Here is a 15,650-nt window from a genome sequence, read left to right as displayed (position 1 = left end):
AAGGAAACGTCTGTCAAGAGAGCTTTGAAGAAGTGAAAGAGAGAAAAAAAGTGGAGAAAAAAGAAATACAGAAAAAAAAAGAAGGGAAAGAAAAAGGAATAAAAAAGAAATCTCTTAGCGACCACACCCTAAAAATTCGCGAAGGGTAAAAGCTTTCTTTTTCTCCCTCTCTCTCTCTCTCTCTCTTTTTTCTTATATACAATAGAGAGGTACACCTTCGAAAATCGATCGAAAGCGAGAGCACCATTGAACAAGGAGAAGAAGAAGATTTCGTAGCTTACGTTCAAAGAACAGCGCTTCCTCCCTTCCACGAGCATTAAAGTTTCTCCCGTTGGACAGGCAGGACCGATCGGTTAGAAGGACGCGCGTATTTTTAAAAGAGAAACGAGAGGAAGAGAGACAGATAGATAGATAGATAGATAGAGAAAGAGAGAGAGAGAGAGGGAGAGAGAGAGAGAAAGAGAAGAATAAAAAGCCGGATTGGAAGTGCCTGAAGCGTGGAACACACGGTGATTCGTCGAAGGTAACGTCACAGTCAGGATAATGGCTTATTAACAAAGCGTGTTGCCGAGGAACGCGAGGAAGTGACAGAGAGGGGACCTAAGGTAAGGTAAGGGTAGGGGAAGAGAAAAAAAAGAAGAAAAAAATGAAATTAAAGAAAGAAAGGAAGAAAGAGAGAGAGAGAGAGAGAGAGAGAGAGAAAGAGAGAAAAGGGAGAGAATTCTGACGCCAGGAGTCCAGTCACGGATTTCTTGGACGCCTTCGAGGTAAAGGTCTCGGCACAACGGAGCTTTAATTACGCCGATATCACGGTAATTAAGCCGATCAATGCGTACCATTGTGAGCCGTGGTAAGGGCCATGTAGAGAGAGCCCCGTCAACTCACGCTCCAGTCCCATCTATAATCCTGAACGCCGTCTACAAAAGCCACCATGAGCGAATCGATGTATAAAGAGGGTGTTATAAGAAGGCCCTCACGTACCTGAGAGATGTTACCCTTGCGACCACCTTCTATGCCAAGGGAAAAACCACGTAGAAGGAAGATGAGAACGGAGTAGGAGTAGGAGCGGGTTGGGGTGAGGTGGGGAGGGTAGGGGGAATGACGATGAGAATAAACAGAGTGACTTTTCGATCTATCTATACAATGAAACTTCCTTCCGTGTTAACTTGTTGTTCCTTTAAAAGAAATTATTTTCTTGTTCTTTTTTCTTTCTTTTTTTCTTTATTTTTTTCTTTTTTTTTTTTTTTTTTTTTTTTTTTTTTTTTTTTTTTTTTTTACGATACCAAGAAGAACTTTTGTCTGTTAATGTTCTTTCCTTCTTTTTTTTTTTTTTTTTTTTTTTTTTTTTTTTTTAGAAAAAATAATAATAGAAAGTAATAACGTAACGTTAAATTTCGATTAATCGATTTGGGAAAGAAATCGAAATCGTTTTCAATTGCACCCGATGATAAAGTAATATTACAAAATCGTATCATTTATTTCGGTGTTATTATTGATTAAAGTGGATTCGGAAAATTGTTCCTTTTTTAGTTCTTTTTTTTTTTCGTTTAAAACAACTTATATAAATGCATTATTAACAGCTAAAAAAAGTATTAGGTGGACCGGAAAGTAATGTCGTTTCTGCGCATATCGATATTTGATTGTGATTAAAACTAAAAACTTATTAAAAATTTATTCGTTTGAATTTAATTTAAAAAAGCGAAATTACTATCCGATCGTCCACCTAATAGTTATCGTTATTAGTATATCATTATGATATACTATAATAACACAATAAAATATAATATAATAATATATATAATATATAATATATGTATATATATTATATATATAAATATACAAAATAATAATAATAATATATGTATAATAATCTAAACAATATATACTATAAATATAACATAACAAGTTTCATATTAATTAATTTATTTATATCATATTCATTTCCTAATATATTTAAAGTCAAAAATAAAAAAAGAAGCATTTCTTTCTAATAACATATCAATACAACGAATTTGTTTTCACTTTTTAAAAATGAAAATTTAATTGAATTATCATAAAATAATAATATCATCGAATATTTCAAAGAAATTATCAATGTATTATATTATTACGACAAAATTATTTGTCCTCCTCTTTTTTCTTCTTCTTCATCTATTTTCTTTTCCTTTTGTTTTCTTTATCTTATCTTCCCTTATCTTTTCTTTCTTTTATATCTTACGCGTAACAAAAAAAAAAAAAAAAAAATTTTTTTTTTTTTGCTTTTTTTCCATTTCCAGGTTACAACTGCCGCCAGTACAACAACTACTAGTACAAATACGGTTAGTCCTAGCGTGAATGACATGGATTGGTTCGCCGGCGTTGCGGAAGAGGAATTGCTCTATTACACTGGCGTCGGCAACGACGTAGACTCGTTATGGGCCGTCATAGGGAGTTTTGTGCCGCCACCACCAAGGCCACCTTATCTTCCAGAGGAGGGTATCGCCACCGATGGACTTACCACCTGTGATCTGTGCTCCTGGGCGTGGAGAAACGACAGGCATTCATTCTCCTTAGACGGAACTCTTGGTGAGGGTTTACCATTTCTTTTTTAATTTTTCATTTATTTTTTGTTTATTTTATTATTATTATTATTGGATTGGCAACTAAGTGATTGCCGATTTCAAATAAGAAGGAAACGACAAAATCCGCAATCACTTAATTCCCAACCCATATTATTATTATTATTATTATTATTATTATTATTATTATTATTATTATTATTATTATTATTATTATTGTTGTTGTTGTTATTATTTCTCATCTTTTTTCTTTTCTGCTTTTTGTTTTATTTCGTTCTTTTTTTCTTTTTTTTTTTTTCTTTGATTCCGACAAAAAAAAATTGTAACAATCGTCGATGTGTATAGGATGAATCGATAAAGAAAAAAGAAAAAAAAATTGAAATGTTATCACAAGAACTAACTAAAGATATCGAATCAATTTCTGGGATAATATAAATAAGTGATAATGAAGATCAATTTTTCTGTGTGCTACGCACATTTTTTTTGTTTCTTTTTTTGTAAGAAATTTTGTGACTTTTAGAGAGTTGAAGAGTGAAAGAGAGAGAGAGAGAGAGAGAGAGAGAGAGAGAGGGAGGAAAGAGATATCTCCTAAGTCTTACTAACCTAATCAAAAATGTATTATTATCTTTGATAATATTCAATTGCAATAATTTTCAGTAATCGAATAAAATTGAATTATATTAAATATTAATCGTGAATATGTGATTTATCGTCACTTGTATTCTTTTTTTTTTTATTTAAAAAAGGAGAATATATAAATAACAATAAATTACAAATTGTATTTTATCGTATTTATTATACGAGTTTATTAAGGAGCATGTTTATTATTTATTATTTATTGTTTGATGAATATCAAAAAGTTGTATACATCTAAAAAATTAAACATCTCGTTTGAAGAAATAAGAAAGAAGACACTTTCTTATAAAAAATTTAAACAATTTTTAATAATTTTTACAATTCGTTACATTAAGAGTACAAACTGACGTAAATAAAAATTCTATTTGATTTTTTTTATAAATAATAATAAAATTATAAATATGATTACAAATAATAATAAAAGTAAAATGACATAACGATTGAAATAAAAAGCGTTGCAAAGTTTTATCTGGAAAATACAGTATTTTTGAAACAAATTTCAAGGAAAATATCAAGGAAGAAATATTATAGTGTTTATTGTTTTTTATTAAGTGAAAAATTTCGAGATTATTTCAAGGTCAACTTTGTTTTTTTAAATAAAAACTTACATTTTTTAGAATAGTAATATATTCTACGTAGAAAATTCAATAAATATCGTTTGAAATATATTCTTAATCATTTTCAATTTTCCGAAATATTTAAAAAAATATCTTTATGATTTTGATCTTTATATGATTTCGAAATTCAAAAATTATCATTGATCAGCAGCTTTATCAAGAGATTGAAAAATCTTTATTTTGATAATTTATACATTTTTATAATATTTATATTTTTATACTTAATAAATTAAATGTTAAATTTATAAATGATTAATTAAATTATAATTTACTAATTAAATTTATAAATGAACTGTTTAATAATAGTTATCTATTTGAATACGCAAAATTCATCTTATAATGATCTTGAAAGATTTCACTAAATAAAAAATATAAAGACCATAATACTAACCTCTTGACATGAGATAATTCTTGTTTAAACAATTTTTTTTTTAATTCTACATTTACGGGATAAAAATTAAAAACTTGTATTCTTCATAAACTTATATATATATATATATATATATATATATATATATATATATATATTTAAGTACCAAAATTATATTGTTACAATAAATGACAATATTAATATTTATAAATATGTATATATTCTTAGTAAATATTAAATATTTACTAATATTAATAATTATATTAAAATTTTTTTTAAGAATATATTTATATCCATAAAAATTATAATCCAATTAGAATATTAAAAAATATATTAAGAATGTATTTATAAATATTATATTTTCATTAATCTTCTATTTACTATAATCAAAAAATATTATAAATTTTATTAAAAATATATTTATAGTAATGCTGTTTTTTAAAACTTCAATTATCAATTTAATATATACAAAGAAAAAAAAATATATTTGCAAAAATAGATACATGAAAAATTAATATATAAATATGTATATATTATATATTATATATATAACATACATATATGTACATACATTATCATATATATGCATATATTATGATATATACATGATATGTACAATAATATGTGAAACAAAAAAAACATCAACGATTTTAATATCTACAGAAAAATAATCTCCAAAAGAAAATAAAAATTCTCATATCGTTATATTTTCTTCCCTTCGAAAAAAACAATTATCTCTTCTTGATATATATTTCCGTATCATAAAAAATAACGAAGATATTTAAAACGATAAAATTATATGAGACGTTTTACCTACTCGAAACCTAATTTTAGGTTCCATTCGGACGGAAGATAAATGATCTAACTCTTATCTGTTTAACGGAAACATTCGTTACTCTCATGTTTACAAAATTCTAATCATTACGGAAGTCATTCGTATTTGTTATTACGTTTTTTTTTTTGTTATATTAGTTACAACAATAGTTTATTAAATTACAACCATAAAAAGAAACGATCTTTTTCAGATAATATAAAAGTCATGGTGTAATTTATGTAGCTACTCAAACAGGACCCTCGTCTGTAAGCATAGTAAATGTTTTAGGTCCGATAAAGTTCTTTCGACCAATCAAAATGTAATTGGTCTCGCTTCGATGATTCTACCTACGTATCTACCTAGAAATATCAACGTTCGTGGCACGAAACCAAGTAATATTTTTTAATGTATACTTTCGAGCGTAGTAATGACGTATAGGATTGTGAAGGGGAGAGGAGAATAATCAAACTATTAATTCGAAGAGTTTTCATTTTCATATATGTTATATCCATTGTTTCTATTTGGGTCAATAATAAAATAATTTTTCAATATTTTTCTATCTGAATAAGTAACATTCTAATTATCATTTTTAATTGAAAATTTGATAGAAAATTTCAAATTATTTATATAAATTTGAAATATTGAAAATAATCGTGAATATTCGATAACTAAAGGTGTGTATGATTAGATTATTTATAAATAAATTTTATTAAGAATATATTTTTACATTAAAAACAAAGAGAGTTCTATTGTTTTCTTTTTTTTTTAATATTATATTCTTTTATGTGTATATATATATATACACAAATATATTCGTAAAATTAATAAAAATATTAATATTTAAAAATATATATTCTTAGTAAACATTAGACATTTATTAATATTGACATAACTATGTCAGAATTATTTTTGAGAATGTATGGATATCAATAAATATTAGAATCTAATTAGAATCGAATTAATTATAAATATATATTTATAAATATTAAAATATTTTTTATAAGCGTCTATTTATCATTAATATAAAATAATAATATTTATATTAAAAAATAAAAAAGAAATATATACATATATTAATTAAAGAGGAAATAATGTATTTTTTTTAAAAGCTTCATTACATTGTCAATTTAATCATTATCCAAAGATATCCAAAAAAAAAAAATATATATATATATATATATTCGTAATAGTAGATAAATGAAAAATTATAATATCAATATAAAACTAAAAAATAATCTGAAATTTTTCTAAAAGAAAATTCACTTGGATGAGATTATTCTATAATTACAAATATTATGACCCAAGTAAAAAGAAAAAAAAATTGTTTGAAGACAACAGAAAGAAAAATTATTATTTCTTTTACTCGTATAAAACTACTCTACAAAGGTCACATATGTAAATTCACAAAACGTTAAACATCCTTCGTAAAACAACTTATTGCGTATCATACTACGACTATCCGATCGTTTTGTTTCGATGTACAGCTTTATTGCTTCCCTAAAACCAATGCATTCAGTATTATTTTCTTTATCAAAATTTTCTTCTGACATGCAGTACAAAATTTGAAAAATTATCATCCGAAGATAAATCTTTCGTAATTAAGACGTTTACGGTTATATTTGTTTCGAATTTTTAATAATGTTTTGTGTTACTTTAGCCGTTTGAAACATCTCCTACGTTTTTTTAATTCGTCGAGTCACGTCTAATGACGTACTTGGATATCGAATTAATTTTATTTAGTATTATGTCTGGCGTGTCTGTTATGGGAATCTTTATATTAATTTCTTTCAATCGACCAGATGAGACAGATTTAGGTTATTTCTTTTTTTGTTTTTGTGCATATTTTTTTAATTACACGAAAACATACGTTGCTCTGGTTGTTGTCCTTCATTTAAGAAAGCGCATGAATTATAAACCTCCGTTATAAAATTGATTAACGTAAAGAATAAAAAATATATCCTGTCCATGAGAACACCTGGGTTTACATTATAAGAACGTAATAATGTATAATTTTACGACGAATCGTCTATTCTCGAAAATAATTGAGCCATCTGTCCTTGGAATTAGGGAGGGACGACTCATTTATTATTTTTTAAATGATATTACAAACACATCCTATCCCACGATTATAAGCATAACTTATGAATACTATATTAATACATTGTATTCGTAAAGAATAATTATTTTATGATAAATTGTTAGTACATTATGATTTAATATTTTTGGGAGTATTTAATTTTTTATATTACAAATAACTTACCTAATTTTTTCTTTTTTTTTTTTCTTCAAATAAAGGATATTATTTATGAATTTTGTCAATTTAATAGTCAGTTCTAAATATTAAAAATATTCAAAAATCGGATTGTATCTAAGAAATATGAGATCTCGTTGTTTCACTCACTAATGCGCCATCTCACTCAAAATTATCCTATATATGGATATATTATGTAAACAAAATAATAAGAATAAAATAAATATCAATTCTTTCTACAACAATCTCAGCTTACATACATGTTACATTGGTTATTCTTTATCTATTAATTAATACATTCGTTATATTACTTATCTTCTTATAACAACATAATCCTTCTGGATGCATACGAACCTTTAGAGAAATAATACTTCCCTTTGTAAGAAGGAGTCGAAAAAAGAAAATGAAAAACAAAAAGAAAAAAAATTTCATGATCGAAAGAGAAACTCGATAAACCGAAGATGGTACCCCCGCCCTCCCCCCCACTCCATTATACACCATAAATGTAGTTCTCTCACTTTCTCTCTTTCTCTCTCTCTCTCTCTCGCTCACTTAATATACTATAATACATACATATGTATATATGTGTAACTACGTCCAGCCTTTCTGTAACGTGGCTGCAGGGCCGCACCCCCTTCTTACCTCCCTCCTCTTTTACCTTTTCTCATGCGTACGAAGATCGGCCGCACGCATTATCGCCATTACCATGAATTCCCTTGGTTATTACGCCTCTGTTGTACCGCCACCAAAATGGCGCCCCGACTCGACTGCGTATACTACCGTGTAAGGAAGACTACTCGCCCTCGCCATTTCTTTTTTTTCTCTATGGAATTTGGCGCCTCCGACCACGTCCACTCTCTTTTTCGTAACGTTCGAAAGGGTAGGCCACTCATCCTCCTGTTTCACCCAGTAATAACGAGTTCGTGTTCGCGAGACGCCCTTCGGCGCTCTTTCGATCAAGTCGAACTTCTTTCTCTTTCTCTTTCTCATCTTCTTCTTCTTCTTCTTCTTCTTCTTCTTCATATTTTTTCTCTTTCTCTTTCTCTTTCTTTTACTTGTCCTCTTTTTCTTCTTCCTCCTCTTTTTTTTTTCTTTTTTTTTTCTTTTTTTTACAACGATACTAATTTTTTTTGTAACCAACGATACATCTATCCATCGAAGTTTCCTTTCGTCTTCTTTTTTCTTTCTATTTTTTGTTCCTTTCAAAAAATTCGATCACTTTTGTTAAATATTCTTATGGGGAAAATTAAAATAATATTTGCTCGAAGAGGAAAGAGAAAGAAAAAAAGAAAAGAAAAGGAAGAATTCTTTTTTCTTTTTTTTTTTTTTTCTTTTTTTTTTTTCTTTCAACGACAAACGAGGCCAACGTGTCAAACAGAAAAAGGAAAATGAAAAAACTTTTTCATCTTCTGTCTCTTTCCTTTTCATTTCCTCTTCTTTTTCTTTTCTTTTTCTTCTTCTTTTTCTTCGTTTTTCAACAATACTAATTTTTTCCTTACAAATTATCCACCCATCGGTTTTTTTTTTCAAATTTTGATCATATTTATAAAAGATTTTTATGGGGAAATTAAAATGATTGCTTAAAAAATAGAAGAAGATGTAGTAAGGAGAACAATTTTTTTGTTCCGACGATAAACGAGGAAATTAGAAATCTTTTTTCTTCAGTTTCTTTCTCTTTTATTTCCACTTCCTCTTCTTTTTTTCTTTTTTTTTTCTTCTTCTTCTTCCTTTTTCAACGATATCAATTTTTTTTTACTAACGGTTACGGAAGTTTCTTTTTTCCTTTTTTTTCTTTCTCTTCTTTCTCAATCTTTTTTTTCTTTTTCTTCTTCAAAATTCTCCTTTTATATAACATTCATAAAATTAAGAAATTAAAATTTTTTCTTTGAAGAATAACGAGGAACGGGAAAAACTCTTTTTCCTTTATAAAAAGAAATAGAGAATTGGATATTTTCTTCTTCCATATTTTCTTCTTCCTTTCTCAATGATACTAATTCTTTTTACTAATAATTTCCTGTTATAATAATTCATTAATATATATATATATATATATATATATATATACAAATAAAAATTTTTATAATAATTTGTTAAATCTATTCAGCGAAGTTTAATTTTTCTTTCTCCTATTTTTCTCAATTCAAAATTTCATCACTCCTTTTTTATGGATAAAATTAAAACGTTTGCTCGAATAAGATGAAGAAGAAGAAGAAGAAGAAGAAGAAGAAGAAGAAAAAGAAAGAGTTTCACTCCTTTTTTTTTCGGACGACAAACGAGACCAACGTGCCAAAGAGAGAAAAAGAGAATGAAAAATAAAAGAGAATGAGAAAGCTTAAAGGAGATTGCCAACTCGGTAATCATCGCGTTACTTCTCGCAACCTGTGAGATGTTATAATTACGAGATCGCACCTATGACTTTCTCGACATGGCGTGGTCTCTCTTTAAATCTCCTTTCTACCTCCCACCCTCCCTCTCTCTTTCTCTCTCTCTCTCTCTCTCTCTCTCTCTCTCTCTCTCTCTTTCTCTTCCTTATTCTTCCCTTCGGAAAAAAAAAAAAAAAAGTACAAACGTAGAGGCTGATCGTATGTTTGCTCAGTACGTATAAAAAAAAAAGAAAAGAAAAAAGAAAAAAAGAAAAAACAAGAAGAAAAAGAAGAAGAAGAAGAAGAAAAGAAACGCGATAAAAATAAGATATTATAATAAATCTTTCCATGTATTATACCTATTCATTAAACGGATCACAACAGATCGAATTTCTCTCGTTTAACGTCATGATCGTAGCTGATCCAAAATTAATATTTACTCTCTCTCTCTCTCTCTCTCTCTCTCTCTCTCTCTCTCTTTTTCTCTTTCTTTTTCACATACGGTCATACGTTTATCGTAAATTCATGAGAATAGTTTTGTAGCGATCGTGGATGATCCATATAAAAATGAATGGAACGTAGTTGAGGATGGTCGTTGACCTTGACTATTTCTCGTTTCCAATCCATTCCATGATTCGACTTTCCCGGTTTTATAATTCGCTAACGTATCAAACACCCTCAGATATACCTGTTCTTACCTTCATGGAACTGAACAGCCTGCAGGTAGTCGGAATCTCTTTCTCTTGAGCCATACAAGTCCGTATTGGGTCGATGCTATCTCTCGGTCTCTCTGCGTATGCTCATGGACCAAGGGTACGTAACGAGGGCTTCTTCCTCTTCTCTTTTACTCTTCTTTCTTCTTATTATTTTCTTTTTTAAAAATCTTTTTTTCTCTCTTTTCTTTCCTTTTTTTTTTTCTTTTTTCTTTTTTTCTTTTATCCGCGTCTTCTTAACTTCCAAGCTCATTCCTTTTTACCCTACTCGCACCTCAACACGACGAGACCGACGACGAGAACGACGACGTGACTTGTAATGCGAGAAGGTCGAATATAAATGAGAGTAAGAAGCATCTTTCGAATCTCTCTCTCTCTCTCTCTCTCTCTCTCTTTCTCGTATAAATTATTTTCTTTTCTTTTCTTTTTCTTCCTTTTCTTTTCCTTTTTTTCTTTTTGGTTTTTAATGTTCAGATTTTCGAGTTCATCGATGATCAACACTTCCGTGTGGTCAAGTAACTCGATTTTTTCAGATAAGATATATATATATACCATCGATGTAGTTCATGCTAATGAGATAATATCTTTTTTTCATTCAATATTTCCTCATAATTCGTATTATTTTCCATTGGACGTATATGTGCGACTTTTTATGTATAAGATCAATTCGATGAGGGATGGCCCAATCTTTTTTTTGTCGACCAATTACAAACCAAGGAATATCAATGTTCGTGGTACGATATCAAGTAGTATCTTTTAGTGTATACTTTCGAGCGCATTAATGATGTATAGAAATGAGGAGGAGAGAGTAGATATATACAGAAGGTATTCCTACTTCTTTAAAAAGTTTGCATTTTCATATATCTTGTATACTATTGACTCAATAATTAAACGATTTATCAATGTTTATCCAATTTTACGAATAATTTTTTTTTTGTTTTAGATATCGATTAAATTTATAATGTATTGAAGCTTTAAAAAAGAAAAACTTGATTGGCACTCAATAATTCATTACTCTATATTATCTGTAATATCTTTAATTTTTGAAATTATTGATATTTTGTAACCAGAAGTCAAATAGAATTGAGATCTTTCGTAGATCCTCTTTACAAATAAATGCTGATCATTTATATAACTCTATTGCGTGTTTTTGTGCTTTTCAATGAACTTTTCTTTATCTTTGAAATTACTGCCATTTTGAAATTATTATGGAATTATTCGTGAATAATTTGAATATTTTTATAAATTTCAAATAAATTCGTTCAGATTTTCTTAAAATGTAAAATCGATATGCATTTGTGTGTGTATAAAATGCACAGATGCGTTTACACAAATTCGCATGAATCTATATGCATAGAAATAATTTGTATACATCATTTTAATAGGTTACTGAAAGATAGAGATTTGGACGTAACTAATGCTTTAATTTTAGAATGAAGCAAAAGTATCGCAATGATATCGTAAAAGTATCGAAAATAATATGGTTTCGAAAGGCCGCATAAATGCGCCATACTACGCTGATTTTACCTTGAAAATATCTGACTACCCTGAGGAAAAAACAATAAAAAATAATAAATAAATAAATAAATAAATAAATAAATAAATAATTAATTATTAATTTTTTTTAAGAATATACCTAATTAACATTTTTCTATTTATCCCTTAAATATATTTACGTATGTTCAATAATAAAAAGATCATCCCGTAAATATTATTTTTATAATATATTTTAAATTATAATTCACTATAACTTTAATATTTTAGATTTTCATTGTCATGATTGTCTTATTCATTCAAACTGAATGAATAAGAAAGAAATTTATTATATATAAATTTAGATATGAAATTAAAATATGGAGGTCTTATGTTTTTGAAAAGCAGAAATTGAAATTTTCAATCATCCACCATCTTTAATTACTTGAATAAAAGATGTGTAAAATATTGATGATCTCGTCTGACATTAGTTTGAATGTTTTTATGAAAATATTTTTATCGTTGTATTTGCAATTTTTAATTAATTTGTTAATTTTTGAGTATTCTGAGTATTTTAAAACCGGAAATCGATTCGATCCAGAATTTCTCGTGGATAGTTGTGTCATGAAATTTAAAATGTTGTATAAATTTCAAGTCAATCCGTTAAACAATTTAAATTGTGAAATTGATAGAAAATAATATAAAATACTATAAAATAATATGAATTAAAAAGAAAAAAAAATATATATATATATATATAGTTATTAACAAAAGAATTATGTAATTTTAAAGAAAAAAAAAAAAAAAAAAAAAAAATTAAATATCACATCTTCCGTGAAATTCAAAATTTGACATTTTCAACATCGCCAGAAATCTTAAATCGATTAAATAAAAAATATCAAAAAAATTTATGTTTATGTTTAATACTATTTTAAACGTTCCTACAAAATTTAAGTTCTTTTCATCGTACGTATAATTTCTTTTTTTATTAATTTTCTAATCTTTAAAAATACCGACGATTTTAAATTGATTCGAAATAAAATTTCTTTCGAATCTTCATGAATATGTAACAGAATTTCTATTTAAAATTTCGAGTGAAATCATTCAGATACTTAAGAAAATAGAATGAATACATAAATACATAAACAAATTCTCTATCTTCGTCGACTAAAATTGTAACTTCAAATAAATGAAATGTAAAGATTTGTCGAAGAAAAAAAGAATATATTCATAAAGAACTCTTTATTTAATCATATTTGAAAAAAGAACATATGAATATGAAGAACATTAAAAAACAAATAAATAAATAAATAAAAAGAAAGAAAAGAAAAACAGAAAAGGCAAGAAAGATAAAATAAAAAAAAAAAAAAACAAAAAAGAAAAAAATAATCGAGCAAACGAATATACCAAAGAGATCGGGCGTTAAACTGGTAGTTAAGCGTACCCCATAAGATGTTAATTATTATTCTGTCTGTAGAATTATCAGCTGTTCGCCAAATAAGATAGGGCACACATGCGCAAACCCAATGCAAATTGCACCTAACGTAAATTACATTTCGATGTTTGCTTTACCACTGAACGCTTATAAATCACCGAGGGGAATGATGATGGTGATGATGATGTAACGCGTAGTTACATGGGACAACTTAATACGGTACGTTAGTTAGTTACATACATATACGCCTTTCTAGCGGATGGCAATTAGTCTACCCTAAGCAATATTCTATAGTCGGTGTATTTTCATTAACGCACGTGCGCGCCAACTCTTAGATAAAACGTTAAATTCGCGACACTTCATTTATCTTTTAGTTTCACGATCTACGAGATTAACCTGTAATTATACAGGTGTCCGTTCGTAATCATTACTTTCAACGACGATGAAAATTTCCGTAAACGTTCATTGAACGATTGAGAAACGGGTTCTGTGATATTATATTTATTTATCCTATCGATGAGAAAAATCATTAATTTTAACCAATGTGATATTAAAGATATAATATTATAAAATAATAAAAATAATGTAAATTTTTAATCGTAGAATCTAATCTTTTCTACAGAATAGATTAACGACTAAGAAACGAGCTTCTGTGATACATAGATTTATTTATCCTATCGATGAGAAAAATAATTCATTTTAAATGGCTTAATGATATTAAAGATATAATATCGCAAAATATTATATTTTTCAACGAGTATAACGTACGACTTATGTTAACATATGTTAACATATTTGTCAAAGATGTAACGTTTTATTACGTACGATATAAAAGTAAATTTCTAATCGTAAGATTTAATATTCTCTATAGAGTAGATCAATAATGGCAACCACGCAAGGGAAATTTTTATAATCTTTAGAAAAGTTTAATTAAGAATTATTATAAAAAGAAAAAGAAAAAAACAAAGAAAAAATTGAAATCTCAAATCTTTGCCAAACATCAAAAAATTTTTGAAATTATTCACTAGTTCAATAGAAAATATTATTATTTATATATTAGTATATTGCGAATTTAAATAATAAAAGTAATATATTTCAAATTTTAAATAATGAATTAATTTTAAGGAATAATTTAAACATTATTTAAACAATCTAGATAGGTATGAAAATATTATTACTTCACAAAAGTAATAGCAAATTTTACACTACTTCGAAATAAAATAACATTTTTGAATTTTGATTTTGTATTGATTATTAAAAAATTAGATAATTAAAAATCATTTGATAATACAATGTATATTTATATATATTTTTTTTTCTTATTTATTTAAAAAACAAAAAATTTTTATATAATGATATAAAAATATTTTTTCAATTATTTACAAAAGGAAAAGAAAGTTGTATGTCGTTTGTTATATAATACAGAAGTGACAATTTGATCATTTTGAAATAAACTCTCGATTTTAGATCGTGAATCTTATTCGTATATTTCTTATTTCATCATCCTTTTAAAATGATACCTTCATTCGAAGGTATAATTGTTTGAGAGGCAAACATTTAATTGAGATTAACATAAAATAAACATTCGGATTCGTCGATGAACTTATGATCTTTTACGTTACGATTTGTTTTCTCTCGTGTTTATCTCGTCGACGAAAAGAGGAGGGGCGAGAAAAAAAAAAAAAAAAAAAAAAGAAAAAAAAAAGAGAAAGAAAGAGAAAGAGGACCGTTTAAGGCGCATTTTTATTCTCGCTTTCCTATCGACGAGTTTTGAGTCGAAGAAAAAAAATGAAAAAGAAAGAAAGAGAGAGAGAGAGAGAGAGAAAAAAAAATTGGAAAAGAAACGAGGTAAGAAAAAAAAAAAAAGCAAACGAGAGGAATGGTTCGTCCATAATATGGGAAGGCGAACGATGGTTAAGCGTTTAACCGTCACAACGACAAAACGTAGGTCTCAATTTGAACGGGAGAAGAGCGCACTTAACAAGATTTCTTTCAACCTTTAAGTATATCCAATGGAAATAATGTAGAAAAATAGAGATAACTTTAAGTGTGATAATCAAAAAGAAAGAAGGAGAGAGAGAGAGAGAGGGAGAGAGAGAGAGAGAAAGAGAGAAAAAGAAATCTAAAACTATCGAAAACACACCACTGAGCTACAACATTCCCAGCGTTATTTCTGGGTAATTAAGATTACAACTCTGGTAGATTTTCAGTGGAGACAGGTTGTCGCGTGTTTCGAAGGTACCTTTAACGCCCTTGTCGTCGTCGTCGTCTTTCGTACGTGGCTTCCAATTCTGTCCTTTCTCTCTCTCTCTCTCTCTGTCTTTCTTTTTTTCTTTCTTTCTTTTTTTCTTATCTAAAGGCACTTACCGAACTATGCCGAACTTCAATACCTTATCTCAAAAAGTCTGGAGTCTTAGTAT

The 15,650-nt window shown here is 27.6% G+C and overlaps 1 protein-coding gene across 4 annotated transcripts in view; it reads left to right on the top strand.

Annotated features, from left to right (window-relative positions):
- LOC124956340 overlaps positions 1–15,650 on the top strand; it is a 154,449-nt gene that overhangs the window by 83,597 nt on the left and 55,202 nt on the right. For all 4 annotated transcript variants that reach the window (XM_047512033.1, XM_047512034.1, XM_047512036.1 and 1 more), the window contains one exon: positions 2,277–2,565. In XM_047512033.1, coding sequence (XP_047367989.1) covers positions 2,277–2,565 — 289 coding nt within the window. The remainder of the gene's footprint in view (positions 1–2,276; positions 2,566–15,650) is intronic.

This window comes from Vespa velutina, chromosome 21, assembly GCF_912470025.1.
Source record: "Vespa velutina chromosome 21, iVesVel2.1, whole genome shotgun sequence".
NCBI classification, from domain to species: domain Eukaryota; kingdom Metazoa; phylum Arthropoda; class Insecta; order Hymenoptera; family Vespidae; genus Vespa; species Vespa velutina.
The sequence above is the reverse complement of the archived record's forward strand: the minus strand, read 5'-3'. Positions and strand labels throughout refer to the sequence as shown.